At 51.0% G+C, this 18,865-nt stretch overlaps 1 protein-coding gene across 3 annotated transcripts in view; it reads right to left on the bottom strand.

The window, feature by feature from the left end:
* Positions 1 to 18,865, bottom strand: part of Prex1 (phosphatidylinositol-3,4,5-trisphosphate dependent Rac exchange factor 1) — a 192,304-nt gene that overhangs the window by 68,654 nt on the left and 104,785 nt on the right. For all 3 annotated transcript variants that reach the window (XM_004858239.3, XM_087197739.1, XM_087197740.1), the window contains 4 exons: positions 14,529 to 14,662; positions 5,305 to 5,423; positions 3,938 to 4,087; positions 2,252 to 2,399 (listed from right to left, as the gene is read on the bottom strand). In XM_004858239.3, coding sequence (XP_004858296.2) covers positions 2,252 to 2,399; positions 3,938 to 4,087; positions 5,305 to 5,423; positions 14,529 to 14,662 — 551 coding nt within the window. The remainder of the gene's footprint in view (positions 1 to 2,251; positions 2,400 to 3,937; positions 4,088 to 5,304; positions 5,424 to 14,528; positions 14,663 to 18,865) is intronic.

Genomic DNA, 18,865 nt, shown 5'->3' with positions numbered 1-18,865 from the left:
TCTGGTTGCCCCTATAAGAAACACATGTCCCCACCGGTCCCCTGAGCTCGGACAGCCCCAACAGTGCCCCCGTTCTGGGCCTGTGTGATGAGCTACATCCTCACCTCTCTCCTGCTGAGCCTCCACAGAGCCTTCTTGGCCCTTACCCAGTCCTGCCTGACCTGGCCCCTGCCAACTCTTGGGGCCTCATCTCCCACCCCTCCAGCTACTCACAACCCTTCCCACAATGGCCTCCTCACTGTTCTTCCACTCTTCACAGCTTGCTCCAACCTCAGGACCTTTGCACTTGCTATTCCCTCAGCCAGAAAGGCTGTTTCCTAGAGCTTCTCATGGCTGACTCTTCTCACTTGGGTCCAGTTAAATGTCACCTCCCCTGGCTGAACCAACCCCATTTCCTCTCTGTCTTATATCACCCTACTGCAGCCATCAACTTGCTGCAATGCCCTTCTTCATCTTGTTTGTCTACTTGTCCACTGTCTGAGTCCTCAACGGTCTCCTGAAGATAGGGCCTCCACTGTCCTGCTCCCTGCTGGCACACACTAGGGCTGGATAAACACTGAATGAATGGATGGATGGATGAACCCATTTCACCTCCCCAACTAATCTGAGGATGCTGCAGGCATGTTTCTCCCATGATGTCCTCCATAATAACATACAGATTTTATTGCCTGTTTGTCTGCAACGTGGCATCAATCAGTTGGGCTTTTTTCTGAGTAGTTAGAAACAGACACCTCCACCTAAGACATCCGACACAGAAAAGTACATATTTCTTTTCCATCACTTCAGCCAGCACCACAGCACGTCACGTGTGTCATGTTACCGTGTCCTCCAACAACCCTGTGAAGTACTCTTCGTTCTTTCTCTTTAATTCATCATTCACTGAGATTCAGAGAGGTTAAGAGAATTCCTCAAAGTCACACAGCCAGCAAGTGTGGGAACCAAGACTTGAGCCCAAATCTGACTCAAGCCCAACCCTTGAAGGTTATAAAGACAACCCAGATGCTTTTCGGATTCACAGTTTCTCATCTAGTAGCAGAGACAGACATGGACAATAATTATCAAGGGAAAATGAAGCATGCTGAATGGAAATAAGAATGAACAAACAGCAGAGTGCAGTGAGAGAAAGCACAGGCCTGGATTCAAGTCCCAGCCTCCACAGTTGTGTGACCTTATGCAGAACTCTTCCCTCTCTGTGCCTCAGTTTCCTTGCCCTTAAAGTGGGAATAACAGCAGTGACCTGCCTCAGTGTTGTATGAGATTAAAAGATGTGGCCAAGTGCCAGTGCCATGGAGGAGAGAAAGGAAGGAGTTGGTAAACCTGTCCCTGCAGCCACCAACTCCTTCTACCCACAGGGACCTGGGACTCTTGGATAAGGACACTCAGGAGCTGGGCCCTGGCAGGAAACAGACATCAGGAGGCCGGCAGGTACAGAGCAGAGCCGGGCGGGTGGGGCGGGGACCCTTAGGTCCTTCAGACCCTGGAGTTACAAAACAAGCTGCAATCCTGGCCCGGATTCAAATGGGCAGTGGAAGAAATCTCCCTAATCCTTCCTGAGGACACAGAAAACTCCCCTGGAGCTCTAATCACGGACAGGTTATCCCATCCGGCTAGACTAAGCAGTTTGGCAGGAGGCAGCAGGAAGGCTCTTGGACCCAGCGGGGCTGAAGCAGCCCCCTCCAGGGAGAAAAGCCTCTTTCCGCCAGGATTAGAGATTAGCTGCTGGGGACCAGCCAGGCACCCTCCCCCTCCACAGCGCCTCCAGGGAGCACGGGGTCAGACTGGCTGAGCGCTCAGGGCACTGGGCCACCCGAACAAACGCTGCCCGCCACAGGCCAGACCCTGGGCCCACCAAGCCCACACTCACGCTGACAGCCACCCACCACCCACACCGGTCACCAAACGCCCAGCAGGCACTTCGACCCCAACACGCCCGAACCTGCTCCCTGCTGTCTCCCCACCTTTCTTCCTGGCTTCTGGGGCACCACCCTCCCCAGTGTCTCCACCTCTCTGGGGCTCTGTCCTCTTCCACACGTTCCCTCCCAGGCCCGCGAGGCCTCACAGCGGTCAGAGCAGCTCAGCGCCATCTCCCTCACCTCGGCCTCCACCCCAGGCTTTCTCTCAGGTTGAGATTTTCTCTTCAGCCAACCCCCTCACTCCCTTGGTGGCTCTGGCCAGGAGGAGACATGGGGACACAGTGCTGTGAAAGGTCTGCCCTCCCTGCTTCCGGCCAGGGCCCAGGGTGGCCACTCACTTGCCAAGGAAGCACTTGGGCACTGTGCTCAGCTTTCTCCTGCGGTCCTTGATCAGATTCACCTTCTTGTTCATCATCAGGTGGTAGAGCTTCTCTCCCTTCTCCGCGATCATGACATAGGCATCGCGCTCCATGCCCAGCTTCAGACCTGTGGGGGGCAGGTGGGCACAGTCAGCACCAGGAACAGCACCACCCCAGCCCCACTTGGCCCCCACAAGCACTGCCAGCCCAGCATGGCCTCAGGGTACTTCCCGCCAGTCGGCCTCTGACCTGAACACCTGCCAGGGACTCCCCCGAACAGCCACTTTTCAGGTGGGAGGGGGGAAACCCAGAGAGGTTAAGTCAGGGGTCTTCCCTTCAACCCAGAAGCCAAGCTCCCTGAGGGTGTTTCCAAATGTGGGGTGCACAGAGAACCTGCCAGCACCTCCACTCTGCCCGCCCAGGGCTGGATGTCTGGTTGCTCCTGCGGACAGTCCGCACACGATCCTAACCCTGATCTCGCCCACACTCCTCCCCACGGGCCCCAGCTTATCCTAACAGCAACGGCAAATGCCACGTGCTGCTCAGAGGAAACCTGTGGTAACCGGGTACCATCATTATCCACATTTTACAAATTAAGAAGTTGGGTTTCCTGTCCAAAGCTTCCCAACTAGAAGTGGTGGAACCCAGATTTAGATCCAGGATATTTGACTCCACACCTGGGCCCCTGACCACACAGCAGGCACCAACCCTGCACACCCAGCCGCAGGTCAGGGTTTGGACCACATCCAAGTCTTAGGACACCGAGCCTCAGGCCATACCCTCCTCAAGACCACAGAGGCGAGAGCTGACCTCAGCCCCCAGTTATAACCTCAGATATACCAATCAGCCCCACCCAGGCCTGACCTCCGGACCACCTTGAAAATCAGCTCTAGGGGCCAACTTCTGTAGTTCACTGGGCCTAATAGCATTTGAATGTACTCTGATCCATCTTTTAACATGAGAAAGTACCACCTAGAGACCCAGAAAGCATCCACAGAGGCTGCCACACCAGGCCCATGCTCCCAAGAGGGGACAGTGGCCTGTTCTTTGCTGGGAGGAGGGAAAGGAGAGAGATTAAGGCCCAATTTCCTCCTGGGCACACCTGGGAGGTGGAGCACTCAAACTTCCAAGGCCTCATGCACCAGCATCACAACTCTGAGCAGGACCCTCCATCCCATTTATCAGCTGAGATCACTCAGGCTGGGGAGCTGCACTAACTCAACCCCAGTACACCAAGGTCCCCTCTTCCCAGCCTAGGGTCTCTGCACATCTCAGGGCCTCGTCGTAGTTCAGTGCACCCTCCAACTGTCTACCTATCACATCCAGTCCCTGTGCTCCACTCTGGGAACTGCCTCACAGGGGCCTGTGCCCAGGGGGCCCCAAAGGACCCTTCTCCCAGACTTTGACTCAGAGAATATTAAACAAAGGGAAGCTCTGGTGAGGCACCACCCAGGAGCCTTATACCAGCAAGTTCTAGCACAACCCCCAAGCCCCCACCCCCAGCAAAACCCTGCTTCCTCAGGCTCCCACCTTTTTAGAAAGGACCCTATCCCCTTCCCAATGCACAGTCCTCACCCTGCAAAAGCTGCACACATCCCAGGGACCCCAGGGAGCCCCCCGAGACTGCCACTTTCCAAGGAGCCCACAAAGAGCCCTGCCACTCACTCTCACGCTGCTCCCGCTCACGGATGATGGCATCCAGCCACTTCTGCTTCTCCTCTGCTGTCTTGGCCATGCAAACAAACCACTTATTCTTGGCTGTGTTGTGGATCTTCCAGCCGTTAGTGACGGTGTAGCCATTGCTGTGGTAATCGGCTGGCGAGGGCAGGAGGCAAAGGTGGGTCACATGGCTTGGCCACATGATTCCCAGTGGCCCGGGAATACTCAGGTGAGACAGCAGGACCACCCCTTCCTACTCCAACACAGGGTCTGGACTGGGACACTAAATTTGCAGTCTTCTTCCAGCTGGTCTCCCGTGGACAACAAGGACCTTCTACAGAGACCCCTCCCAACTCCTCAGTGACAGAGCTTCAAGACCTCCCATGGGTCACGAATGCAGGAGTGACACAGGGAGAAACATGCCCAGAGACTAGGAAGGGCTCAAAGCCTCTTCCTCGTCCCATTGGGGCACCAGGGCCACATAAACCCTGATATGATGGCCTGACAATGCCAAGTCAGGTGCATGGCCCTTATACCCTGCTGGCTGGGCAGAGAGTCGGGGAAGTTCTCTGTAAACACAAGGGTACTATCCAGGTACATGGCAGGTAGCCACACCCTGAATGTGAGGAGGGGTCCACAGGTGTCACGGGACTGCCAAAGGGGTGTGTGGCTCAAAATCAAGAACCCCTCCCAGACAAGCCCCAGGACACATGCACTTAGAGAGGCAACAAGAACGTCCCAATGTCACTGTTTCCAATAACGCCCAGGGGAAACAACCCTAAACACTCATCACCCAAAGAACAGACAACTGTGGAAGGTTCACACACTGGAAACCACCCAGCAACGGGACTGCCATATACAAAGAACCACCGTGGACGCGTGGATGAGTCACACCATTTCCATGTAGAGTGGAAGAAGCAAGGTGCCAAAGAATGTAGACGGTATTTTATGCCACCTAAATATCTATATGTAAACACTATATATAACACCATATACAACTAAGGCCGTCTAAACATGTAATCATAACCACCTGTGCGAGGTCCCAACCAGAGAAGCTTTAAATCAAATGTTTAGTAACGAACACTCAAAAGGTAAAAATATTTTTAAACAGCAAGAAAATGATGATTACAAAACTCAGACAGAGGTCACGTCTGTGGGAAGGCAGGCAGTGGACAGGGGAGGATCAGGGTGTACTTTTATTTCTCAGCTCCAACACCGATGACCCAGGCGCGCACCTGGTGCACCTGTGTTCCACGCACTTTTCTGCATGTGTTACATTTCATAATAAAAGAAATGGACAATTAAACAATGAGGACAGAGTGCCAGAGCAGCCAGGGCTGGGCTCAGGCAGGATGGGGCAGGGTGGGGCTTACCTGTCCCATCCTCCACATTCTCCACCTCCATGACTTCAGTGTTGATTCGACCCCTGAAGATGTAGAGGGAGCCATTGATGGATTTGGTCCTCTTGGTGGATTTCTTGCTCCCAGTGACCCTGAAAGACAACCGGAAGTCAGAGTCTCTTGCAAGGGCCAACAACACAGAGGGGCACCCAGGGCCAGAGAAGAGCATTGGGCTGGGTCAGGAAGTGGGACATCAGTTGGATGGCAGGTGACTTGAACAAGTCACTCCTCCCCCAGCCACAGTTTCCTCATTTGGAAAACAGGCTGGTAGCCTTGCTGACCTCACAGAGCCATTCTCAGCTAACAGGAGAGCATGAGAGATCAAGAAGAAGGAAAAGAAACCCGCTCTTCTTGTTTAGCAAGTGGGAAGAGATCCACTGATTTTCTAACAGATCGATACTTCCTAAAATAAGGCAAAAAAGGAGGAAAGTTTGGAATAGGCAACCATCCACCCACCCATCCACCCATCCATCTATCCACCTACTAATCTATCTACTCACCTGCCACTTCATCCATCCACCTATCCACCCACCCATCCACCTACCCACTCATCCACCTACCCATCCATCCACTTACTAATCCATCTACCCACCCACCCATCCATCCATTCACATCCATCCATCCATCCACCTACCCATCCATCCGCTTACCAATCCATCTACCCACCCACCCATCCATCCATCCACCTACCCATCCATCCACTTACTAATCCATCTACCCACCCACCCATCCATTCAACCTTCCATCCATCATCCACACCATTCACCCACTCAGGTGAATTCTACTGCCCATCCATTCAGTCTCTGCCATCGTCTGAACGTTAGTATCTCTCCAGATTCACACGTTGAATCCTAAACCCCAATGTTATTGTATTAGGCAGTGAGGTCTTTGAGATGGGCATAGGTATTGGGGCAGAGCCCTCATGAATGGGATTAGTGCCACTATAAAAGCAGCCCCAGAGAGCTGCCTTGTCCCTTTTACCATGTGAGGACACAACAAGCGGCATCAACAAGCAGCAGAAAGGAAGCCCTTTCCACACACTGAGCTTACTGGTGCCTCTATCCTGGACTTGTCAGTATCCAGAGCGGTGGCTGTCTATAAGATGCCCAGCTAATGCTATTTTGTCTCAGCAGCCCAAATTAAGACAGTCAGTCAACAAACATCTGGCCAGCACTTCCTATGGGGAGAATAACCAGTTAGGGACCAGAGGGAGTCAGTGGGCAATATCTGAGAACACATGCTGTGTGTCGGGCACACCCCTAGGTGCTGCAGCAATGCACACAATCAAGTCCCCGAGAACACATCTCTACTCCAGGGGGCAGGGGGCACAGAGACCTGGTAAAGTGTAGAGACCAGGTGGGCGGTATCATGTGGCAGTGACCAGGTAAGAGCTGGAGATGTTTTGTACAGATGCATAGAAACACATGTACGTATCTGAGCATGCACAAACATTTGCAAACTCTGCACTGGATATAAACTTCACACAGAAAATGCCCAGAGAAAATGCTCAATTAACTTTCAAAGTAAACACACCTGTCTCCACACTTTCAGCACCCAGAAGCCCAGGCCGCTGCCCTTACACAACAGCGAGCACCACACTGATGTCCAATACCACCAATGACTTTGCTTCTTTTTGAACTCCACATAAACGGAATTGCAGTGTGTACTTTCCTGTCTGGCTTCCTTCACTCCTGACTGCGAGTCTTCTACACCGTTGGGTATAGTGACAGTGACGGGTATTTGCTTGTTTCCACGTGGTACTACTATGAGCTCTTGCACGCGTTTCAGCAGGAACACGTGTGCAGTGCACATTTCTTTGGGTGGGATTCCCAGGAGCTGAATTCCTGAGAGATAAGCAGTTCATGTCATCAGCTTCAGCAGACACTGCTGGGCTGTTTTCCTGAGCAGTAGCACCAATGTTCCCAGGCCCTCCAGGATAGGAACATCCTAGTTATTCCACACCTGCTACCGCTGGTGTTTTCTTTCTTGTTTTAGCCATTCTGGTAGGGATACAGTGGCAACTCACCGACTACTTTATGGTCCCCAGATAAGTAGTAAGGTCCAGCATCTCTGGATGTTTATTGGCCTTCTAGTATATGTGCTGCCGAAGCGAGCATGTTTATTGGCCTTCCAATATCTTCATTTTGTGAAACACTTGTCCCTTGCCCATTTTTGTTGGGTTTTCTTTTTCTTAATTGCTTATAGCAGGAGTTAGCACTTAAAGGGTCAAACACTAAGCATTTTCAGTTTTCAGGTCAGGGAGTCTCTGTCAGAATGACTCATCCCTGTCCCTGTGGCACCAAAGCAGCTACTGAATATACATAAATGAATGGAAGTGTCTGTGCTCCAATAAAACTTTACACAAGTAAGCAGAGGGCCGAATTTGCTGATAGGACATCTTCAGACACTCTGGATATGCATCCTCTGGCAATTCTGGGTATTACAAAGATCTTCTCCCAAGCTGTGCTTCCTTTTTCACTTTCTTCCCAGTATCTTTTGGTGAAAAGAAGTTCTTCCTTTAAATGTAATCTAATGATATATTTTTCCTTCATAATTATACTAATTATCATATTAAGGAATCTTTTCTTAGCCTTAATCATGAAGATGGTCTCCTATGCTTTCTTCTGGAAGCTTTACTGTTTTACCTTTTCTATTTAAATCTACAGTCTATCTAACATTGATTTTTGTCTATGGTATGAGGTAGGGGTCAAGAATCACCAGACACACACAGGATATAAAACTGACCAAACACCATTTATGGCACTACATTGGCACTTCTGTTGAAATTCAGATGATTATTTATATGCAGGTCTGTTCTGGAATTGCTATTCTATTCCATTCATCCACGTGTCTGTTTTTATACCAATGCTATCTTGTTACTTCAGCTTTATAGTGGGCCCTGTATTCTGCTAACAAGGCCTTCCACCTTTGACCTTCATATCTGTCTTGCTATTTTCTGTCTCTGCATTTCTGTGTAAATTTTACATCAGCTAATCATTTACACACACACAGATACACACAGAAACAATGTCTTCCTACAATCTTGACAAAATTTGAAGACAAAATAAGAAGTATGTGCTGGTGAAGCAGGGAGGAGGTCGGCTCAGAGTCAAAGGCGACTCAGATTCTGGCTGGAGCTCCTGGGTAAACTTTCTTACCTCTCTTCACACTCAACCTGACATATCAGCTCCTCCTGGGTCACAAGCTGGCCCTCTTCAGACCAGAACTGCACACAGGCTGTCCTAGGTCCTTAGTCTGTGGGCCACAGACCCGGACGCTGGGCAGCCTCCCTAATCTTGTGAGCCAATTCCTTAAGCACTCTCTCTATACCTCTGTGGCTGTGTACACAGACCTATCCACACACCCTGTCCAATCTCTCTGGAATCTTAATACAGGTGTTGGTGGCATTTACTAGGAATGGGAAAGACTAGAGGAGATAGTCTGGGACAGGACTCAGGATGGAAAAGAAGAGCCCTATTTTAGACATAATTTGTGTGAGGTCACGTGAGAACTTCAAGGGAAAATATTTATATTTTCTCCTTTTTTCCCATTAAGTTTATTGGTACATTTTAGGTATACAGTAGTTACATTCATCATTGGGATCTTATACCTTTACGTGATGCATCTTGGTTCTTATTTTTTTCCCATTCCCCTGCCCTCCCTTCACCCCTTCCACCCTTCCCATTTACAAAGACTTTGTTTCCATGTTTTTCCTTTTCTCATATTTTTTCTTTTCCCTTCTTTCCTTTCCCCTTCCCCTCCCACTTCCACTATTCCTTTAGATATTTTCTTCCTATTTCCCAATAGCAATTATACATTTTGATTCTTATTTACACTTTTAGTTTTTCACACCAGAGAAACTATTCAATATTTACATGTGTGTCCTATTTATTTCACTTAAGAATATGGCCTCAATGTGCATCCACTTAGCTACAAATGTCTCTAGTTTCTTGTTCTTTATGGCGGAGTAGTACTCCATTTTTTTAAAAATCACATCTTCTTTATCCAGACTCCAGCTGATGGGCAACTGGGCTGTTTCCAAGTTTTAGCTATTACAAACTGTGCCGCTATAAATATGGGTGTGCATGTATCACTGTGGTATGATTCTTTCAATTCTTTTGGGAAGATACCCAGTAGAGGAACAGCTGGGTCAAATGGGACTTCCAATCCTAGTTGTCTGAGGTATCTCCATATTGATTTCCACAGTGGTTGCACCAGTCTGCACTCCTACCAATAATGAAGAAGGGTTCCTTTCTTCCCACAACCCTGCCAGCATTTGTTATTGGTTGATTTCTTGATAGCAGCCATTCTTTCTGGGGTGAGGTAGAATCTCAGCATTGTTTTCATCCTCATCTCTCAAATGATCAGTGATGTTGAACATTTTCTCATATGTTTATTTGCTGCTTTTACTTCATCTGAGAAATGTCTGTTCACTTCAGATGCCCATTTTTGAATTGGGTCTTTATATTTGGGGGGTCTGATTTTTTTTGAGTTCTTTATATATCCTAGATAGTAGACCTTTGTCTGAGGAACAGCTGGTAAAAATTTTTTCCCACATTGTAGGATGTCTCTTAGCTCTGTTGGTGGTTTCTCTTGCAGTGCAGAAGCTTTTTAATAAGATGAGATCCCAGTTGTTGATTCTTTGTCCTAGTTCCCATGCTACTGAGGATTTGTTCATAAAGTCCTTTCCTATGCCAGTGTCTTCAAGAGATCCACCTAATTTGTCTTCCAGCAAGTTTAGTGTTTCTGTTTTAATGTTTAGATCTTTAATCCATTTTGATTTTAGTTTAGTGCATGGTGAAAGATAGGGGTCTAGTTTTAATCTTTGGCAAGTTGAAATCCAGTTTTTCCAACACCATTTATTAAAGAGGCTATCTTTCCTCCAGTGAGGGTGGTTGGCTCCTCTGTCAAAGATGAGGTGGCTGAGTATGTCTGGAGTTGTTTCTGCATCTTCTAATCTATTCCACTGATCCTCGGGTCTGTTTCTTTGCCAGTACCATGCTGTTTTTATCATAGTGGCTTTGTGGTACAGTTTCAAGTTGGGAATTGTGATACCCCCTCCCATGACTCTGTTACCTAGAACTGCTTTTGCTATTCTAGGTCTCTTCTGGTTCCAGATGAACTTTTGGATTGTTTTCTCTAGTTCTGTGAAACATGCTGTTGGGAACATATTTATATTTTTACCTCTCACACCATGTTTCATGCCTTATTCTAACCTCTTTACATCTTCAACTTTTCCATTATCTTACACATTCTACAAAACTAATGCCTCTGAGACGAGGACCATTTTTACCCCACACCACAGCTAGGAAGACAGAGGCACACAGAGCTGAAGTAACTTGCCCAAGGTCACGAGGCTGGCAAGCAGCAGTGCCTCAGTGCTCTTAGCTGCCACACAAGACTGTGGCTTCTAAGATGCTGAGCAAGCAGCTCAGATACAGGAGACTCAGCTGTTCTGGGCCTCAGCTTCCTCTTCTGTAGCTTGGAAGGTAGACTACCAAAACATGCCCATCCACTCCTGACATCCAAGGAGCCTCTGCTTTTGAATCAGACCAAAGCACTGTGCGCCATGATCCTGAACCATGTCCTGGAGGGCACTGCCCTGCATGACAAAGGCAGAGACTGAGAGAGTCAGGAGACACCCAGCTGTTATGCACTGTGCTACCACACAAGCCAGGAGGGAGTTCCTCCACCACTTTCCAGGCCCCAGGCCTCTCGGCACTCAGCACTCTGGCTTTCAAGAGGCAGGAAGGCTGGCCGCATGCTGGGTTCTCTCAGGGGACAGATGTGCCCTTTCCCTCCAGCCAACCGGTTTCTTTACAAAACTGAGGCCTTGCAGCGGCAGCAGGAAGGGCCCAACAAGCCCCATGTAGAGAACCTGGCTCAAATGGTATCAGTGGCCGGCCACCCTCCAGGATGGATGAGCCTGCCCTAGGAGGAAGGGCCTGTACAAGCGAGCCAGGGGCTGAGCAAACTCAGCACAGTTGGGAGCAGGTCACAGAGGTCTGAAGGGACATTCTGTTTCCTAAACCCCAGGCTCCTTGGAAAAGGGTCTGCTTCCAGGAGCCCCCAGGCCAGGTGGCAAGGAAGGGATGGGTCGACATTGGCTGCAGCCTCACAGTGGCTAAAGGAAAACACTCAGGATGGCGCAGTGAGAACAGGGGAAGAGAGGTTGGGGCAGGGGACATGGGACAGCGGCAGAGAGACCCTAAGGACTGGATGGAAGGAAAGGACAAATGAGGAAGAGACACATGGAGAGGATCAAAGAGAGACATCAAGGCCCCAGTAGAAGGGCACAGGCCTGGGACAGGGAAGGAAGTCCAGGGCAGGGGCCTGAGTGCATGGTGCCACTGAACAAGACCCCAAGGACAATGCAGGGTCAACAGCAGCTACACAGCAGCCAGCCCCCACTCTGTGCACGTGCTATGTGCTGTGCGCCAGATGCTCACTGGCACATTCCATCTCTGAAGCAACCCTGCCAGGTACGCAAGACAAGGCACCCTGTTTTTGTAGATGAAGAATCGGAGGCACAGAGAGCCAATGTGGCAAAGCTAGAGGAGGAGCTGAACAGGGATCCACTGAGGAGCCCTGCCCCATGAGGAGGGGTGCACCGTCCCCAGTTACAGGAGCCCACTGGAGAAGGAAGACATGGAGACATCCACACATGTGCACCAAATAGCCGTCATCTGCCCTGTGACCAGGTTTCCTGAGGAGGTCGACAGAATCAGACAAGGAAACTGAGGCTCAGAGACAACAGGTGACAAGGGCCAGGACAACCAGCAAGATGGTAATAATGTTGCAAGTAGGGCCCAGAGTCTGACCCCAGCCCTCAGCTCCCACCCTGCTAGATAGAGGAAATTAGGAAGCCACTGGAAAGTCTCCATTTCATCCCTAAGACAGAACAGCAGAAAAGAGGACTTGAACAGTCTGCACTGGTCACTGAGACCATTCTCAGCCTGGAAAGGTGGGAATCTCTCTGTCTCCTGTGGTACCCACATCCCACTCAAGCCCTCCAGCCAGCCACCCTCCCCCTGCCCTGGCTTTTCCTCTCCCAGTTCACCCACCTGCGTGTCCACAGTCATCCACTCATCCCAGCAGTCCAACCTTGCACCTCGGGAACCATGAGCCAAGCCCAAGCACACCCGACACTCCCTACCCTCCAGCCTCCCTCCATCAGCCACCCACACTCCCACTGCCCATCCACCTGCCCGTGCACCAACAAGCCCTCCAGTAAGGCCCCCCACCGCTCATCTAAATGCACCTCCAGAGAGCACGGTGAGGTGCGGCATGGGGGGGGGGGGCCTGCCCAGCTGAGACCCAAGCAGAGCTGAGCCAAGCAGGGCCAGGCTCCACCCCCATGAAGGAGCCTGGGTGGAGTCCTGCATGAGGAAGGAAAATGAAATGGGCTGGATGTCCAGGGAGACCAAGTGGACCAGGCCTCTGGGTGGATCAGGACCAAGAGCCAACTGTACCCACAATCGTGGAGGGTGGGCAGGAGATGGGGGACCAGAAGGACCAGAGGCAACCAAGGGGCTCTAGGAGAGATGGCGGAGACACAGGGACTTCGAGAAGGACAAAGAGGAAGGCGTGAGGGTCAGATGGGGAGACCAGGAGGCCCGAGTGAGCCAGATGGGGAGGCACCGGGCCTGCTGCCTGGGCCATAAGTTAGAAGTCCCTCTTGCCTGTAATATGCACATACAAAAGGCCTCTACATAGGGGAGGTTATTTCCCCATGGTGGCACATGCCTGGAATGCCAGTTACTTAGGATGCTGAGGCAGAAGGACTGCAAGTTCAAGGCCAGCCTAGGCAACTTAGCAAGACTCTGTTTCAAAATAAAATTTTAAAAGAAGGTCTGGGGATATAGCTCACTAGTAGAGCACTTGCCAACCATGCACAAGGCCCTGGGTTCAATTCCCAGGATTAAAAAAAAAAAAAAATAGGGGAAGGGACTCTGTTTATATTTACAACTTCCAATGAGATCATAATTATTTGAAATGCAAAGGAGCTGGGGTTGCAGTTTAACAGCAGAGTGCTTACCTAGCATTCATGAGGCCCTGGGTTCAATCCCCAGGACTGCAAAAAAAAAAAAGGACAGAAAAGGAAAGACAGACAAAAGTGACTATTAAACAACAGTTAAACTTTTCACACGGTGCCAGGTGCTCCTCGTGGCTTCATACAGTCCATAAGGCTGGGCTGGGACCATGTGAGAAACTGGGCTGAGAAAGCTTCTTGGCCACTGACTTGGAGAAAAGTTACTGTCTTTCAGAATTAGGAAAAAGCAGAGATGGGAGTGCCATTTGTACATACGTAAACGCCCTTCTGCTGGTTTTCCTATTCATTCTCCACCTGCCCAAACCCATCCCTCTATGCAGCCATCTCCTAAACACCTAAGCACACAATCACTCCCCTATCATCCACTCACGAATCAGTTCAGTTCAACGCCCACCACGTTCTTTCCTCCCTGCCTGCCTTTATCTAACATCCATCCGCCTCCCAAGCCTCCAACCACCTACCTCTCCCTCCTCCCACTTGCCCAGCCCACTCCCAAACTTCCGGTCACAAACACACTGTGTCCACCTACCCGCTCCCACCTGGAGTCTACAGAGCACAAGAAGCAGCAGTGAAGATGCAATGACAATGAAGATGCCTTCTTCCCCTCTCAAAGCTCAGCAGGAAAAGAGCATCCTTCCCCTCAAACCCTCCACCCCTGGATCTCAGAATCCCAGGTGCTGGTGTCACCCCGAACCTCTAAGTTCCCATAACCATCTAGAAGTACATCGTTCAATGCAGTGCATGCAAGCCCCGTGGGGCTACCGAGCACCTACAATGCGTCCTGGACAAGCTGAGCATGCTGTGACAGGAACACAGTCCCAGGCTTTGCAGACTTAGTGTGAAAGCACGTAAGTGTAAAATATAATTACAATATAATAATATTTATGGAGATATTAGTTTACATGAAATACACCGTTTAAATTTATTTCACCTGTTTCTTTTTACCATTTTTAAATGTGGCTACTAGAAAACCTAAAATAGCATATGTGATTTTCGTTATATATTGATTTAGAACAAACTCCTCAATTCACAAAAGTGGAAAGACAGTCAGGACACAAGGTGTCACCTGGAGAAAGCAGTGGGTTTGCCCCAACCCCTGCCTCCCTGCTACCTGGGCAGCTCCACCCTGCTCCCAGCATGTCACCTGGACTTGCGCTTGCAGTAGACTAGGAGGTTGTCGAAGAGGAAGAAGGCCCGCTCCTGGATGTTGCCTGCAGAGATTTTCAGCAAGGTCCCCTGCAGGAGGAGCTGGGTGCAGATGTCCGTGAGGTTGGAGCCCTGGAGAGCAAGGACGGGTGAGGTGAATGCACCGGCCAAGTCGGGGTGGGGCAGGGGCCACTGGGAATATGCTCTCCCTGTCCCACTGTTCCCACCGAGAGAACTGACCACCCCCCCACACAGCCCCCAAAATGCTACTGCACATCTACTGGCAAGAGCCATACAATGTGACTGATGGCTTCCACCTGCTGAGCTTCGAGCACAAGCCCAGGGACAGTGCAGCGATAGGACCCAAGGAGGGAGGTGCAGGCTCCAGGAAGGTGAAATGATTCTCTACCTCACACAGCTAACAGCATGCCCTAGTCGGCACCTGGGTGTGTTTAGGTTTGGTTTTTGTTTGGCATAGTTTTCTGTTATCCATAATTCCTCCTTACTTACATCTTGATTTGTTATATGTCCCCCACAAGAATGCCACTCTGTAAGGATAAGACCATTATCGAGCACATGCCTCTGTATTCCCACACTTACAACACACCCGGGTACATGGTAGGTGCTCAATAAACGCTAGCAGCACAGCTGGTGACTACCATGGAAACACCATCAGGCACAAGATGAGAGCGCTTATCCAGCTAAGGATGTACATGTTGGTGGAAACTGTTCCCTGGACCTACCCACTGCTCCCTGCCGAGTGCCAGAGGGGCTAAAACATTACACATGTGTAGTCGGCTGACCACCACCAAGACACAGAGCAGTGACTGAGAAAGGTACCAGGCTGAAGCAAGCTAGGCCTGGCGAATGATGGCTAAGATGGAGGCTGAGAGCAAAGATGGGGAAGGTCCCGGATGGGCAGGGTTCTCAGAGCCAGGGAGCACAGAGATAAGTCTGCAGGCCTAAGGGACAAAGCTGGGGCAGATCCAAAGGCACTAGGACAGAAAAGACTGGAAAGAGACAGGGAAGGCACAGAATGCCCACTGAGGCAGCCCCAAACCCACACTTCTGCCATTTTGGAGAATGGGACTCCGGTGGGCCCTCAGCTGCCTGGCTACAGACAACATTCTGCAGCCTCCCTTGCAGCAGGCATGGTCACATGACCAGAGTGCTGCCAATGTGCCCACTGCCACGTGGCTGCATTGCAAAAGACTCCTTTCCCTCTGCTTCTTCCCTTTCCCCTTTCCACAGGCAGGAAGACAAAGATAGCTGCCACAGAAGGCACAGAAGGAACTGCAAGGATCCAGGCTCAGAGGAACACAGCACCCACCCCAGCACCACCATCCACACTGCCCACCGCTCCGCTGCCTGGGACAAGTGCAGTTGGCAGTTAGCTCACAGGAGTTCTCATACCTCTGCCTCACTACTACATGAGCAGAAGGACAAGGGCTATGGGGGGGGGGGGTGGAGCAGAGGGAGCCTCAGATACTCGGGTCATGCAAAAGCAGTTATCAGAGAAATTCACAGGACAGACCTGCAAATCACACCGAAGGGAGAAGCAGAGAGACACTATGCTGTCCCTGCCTGGAAATGAACTTGGGGAAGGAAGAGAAAAGGAGAATTATTACAGACCCCCGCATGCCAAACACTTACACCCAGAACAACAAGGAGCTTACATCCCAGCAAGACGTGCTGACACAGTTTTTTCTGACAGCCATAAGTGGAACTGGCTTGGGCAACTCAAACATCAGGCTGTTTGCTAACTGCCCACCAGGGCCTCTCGCTGCTGCTGGAGCTGGGTATAGTAAGCCACTCTGCAGAGCCCTTGGGGGTCCTGTGGATCCCCAACCTCCTGTGGTCCAGAGCTGTGCAGCCTGGAACAGCAATTGCAGCTTGTCGCCCAGCAAGGAGCACAGGGGCACGGGCACACAGGTGCATGCTGTAGGCTATCCTGACTCTCACACTGCGGCCACCAGTGAGGAGCCCCAGGGTCCTCGTGAACAGTGAGCCCCTAGGAGTCAAGGCTCCATCAGTGGCCTGTGGGCAGCACAGGGAAACAGTGCCCACCCACAACCCCTCCAGGCTGCACAGGAATTTTGGCTGCTTGTCTAAGGAGCTTCTCGGTCACCTACCCTAGACCTGACCTTGCAGCCAAGGCCATCTCAGCACCTGGGAGAGGAGTGTGTCAGGGTGGGAAGCTGCCTCTTGGCCTCGACCAGGGACCACTCAGCAGACTGTGTCTGGACCCCAAGCATGTTACAGGGGCAGGAGGGAGAACGTTCCGCGCCAGCCCCATGAAGAAGCCCACAATACTCAGTCTCCCTGGAGATGAACTGAGGTCAGGGTGGTGCTGAGGACCAGAGGCACAGGGCAGAAGCTGAGCACCGAGACACCACTAGTAGGGGTGGAGGCCTCCTTCCAAACACGCAGCCACAACCAAGCAGAAGTAGTCACGTTTAGAGAGCTGACCAAAGTGTAGACAATGTCAAAGGCCAAAGCGAAGGCTGGGGGTGTGGCTCCGTGGTAGAGCACTTGCCTGGCAGGCATGAAGTCCTGGGTTCCATCCCCAGCCCAATAAAATAAAAATACAACCCAGTATGTATGTAGGACTTAGCACATGCCAGGCATTGGTCTAAGTATATTATACAAACTCAGTTATCCTTGCAAGGAGTTTTATTGACAGATGAGGAACTGAGGCACAGAGTGGGGACGTGACTTGCCTGCTGAGTAAGGAGCACGCTGGGACCTGAACCACTCCCTGCCCAGCTCTGTTCCCCGAGGAAGCCTCTGAGAAGAGGACCTGAGATGTCTCCGTGCGATCATTAGTCTACAGCAGGGGTTTCCAAGTGGAGAACGTGCATCTCGCTGAGCCCTTGGCCTCCCCGGAGGGTGGGAGGAAAACACGACAACTTGTATTTCAAGGTCTCTTCCACTGACTTCCCATTCCCTCCCCTGGCTTCCTTCCTTGGCCTCACAGGTGAGGGTCAGAGTCCTCCATCTCCCTTTTTTTTGGTACCGGGGATTGAACTCAGGACCTTGTGCTTGTGAGGCAGGCAGGGGAACCACTGAGCTAAATCCCCGGCCCTTGGTCCTCCATCTCTTAACCCAGGGATTCCAGCCAGCAAGGGGAGGAGGCGCCTGCTCCGCTCTCACTGAGAACGTGCATGGTCCTCCGACTGCTGGGAGCCTCGGGGAAGGCCCTCTGCGGCTCTGCATGCAGAGGTCCTGCTGAAGGACGGCTGGCCCAGGCCTACGGGCCCCGGCAAAGTGGAAGGAAGCTCTGCACCTGGAAGGAGCCCCTGCCTCGAGGCTCACAGCCCCCAGATGCACACCAAGATGTGCACTGCCCCGAGCACTCTGCAGGCATCAGCTCCCCAAGGAGCGGAGTTCTGCCACTCTCCAGACTTCTCAGAGGAAAAAGCTGAGGCAAAGGAATCTGTCTTCGCAAGCAGCCTGGCTTGTTCACTCACTTCCAGGTCTTGCGACACGCTGCCATTTCCTGTGCTCAGTAAAACGGATTTATGGCTTAACGTATCTGGTTTTAATTAAACTAGTCTCACGGTAAAAAAGGGGCAGTGGCTTATGACAGATTAGGCAAAACCACAACCACATGGATAGGAGATCAATGACAAAAGCAAACTGCAAGGAGGGAGCTGAGAGAAGACCCTGCTCCTCCCTGTAGTCCAGATCCAGAGAGAGACAGAGAGAGAGAGAGAGAGAGGTGACAGCCACCTAATCAGAGCAGCGAGAGGCAAATGAAAGAAAGGAAAATGCGACACCCTAAGTCAGATGTCCCCAGGCATGGCTACATGAGCCACTGCAAGTAGTTTCACCATTCCACATTATTCTCCCTGGATAAGAGATGCTACTTTAACAACTCACCTTGATTTAAAATCAAACTGACTTTAAAACCATTCTACTTCGTGGAAAACCTTTTCCCATTTTCCAAAGAACACTCAGGTTCCATTCCTTGCTTCGCCCTCAGAATGAGCCCAGGAGAGAACATCTGAGACCTCGGCACGCAGACGCCACACACGGCGGGATCCAGGCCCAGAGAACAGCCATGCTCACCTGAGGCACAGCCCTCTGTGCCTCCAAACCATGTCCTTGTGCCTCAGTTTACTGTCTGCAGAGCAAGGACAATCACAGCACCTCCCTTGCATGTCAGCAGCAGGTAACTGGAGCTCAATAACTGGAGCAACTCTCGCTATTTCCCAAGCTCCACTTGAGAACAATGATTAAAATAAGGGCCACTGAGTTCCAACTTATAGATTTTCAGGGGCAGAAAGTATTCTATGGATCCTTAGTTCCTATTTTCCTAGGCCCTTACCAGAC

Source organism: Heterocephalus glaber, unplaced genomic scaffold (assembly GCF_053883595.1).
Source record: "Heterocephalus glaber isolate CG9 unplaced genomic scaffold, H.glaber_assembly_v1.0 deba00001673, whole genome shotgun sequence".
Taxonomy (NCBI): Eukaryota; Metazoa; Chordata; class Mammalia; order Rodentia; family Bathyergidae; genus Heterocephalus; species Heterocephalus glaber.
The sequence above is the reverse complement of the archived record's forward strand: the minus strand, read 5'-3'. Positions and strand labels throughout refer to the sequence as shown.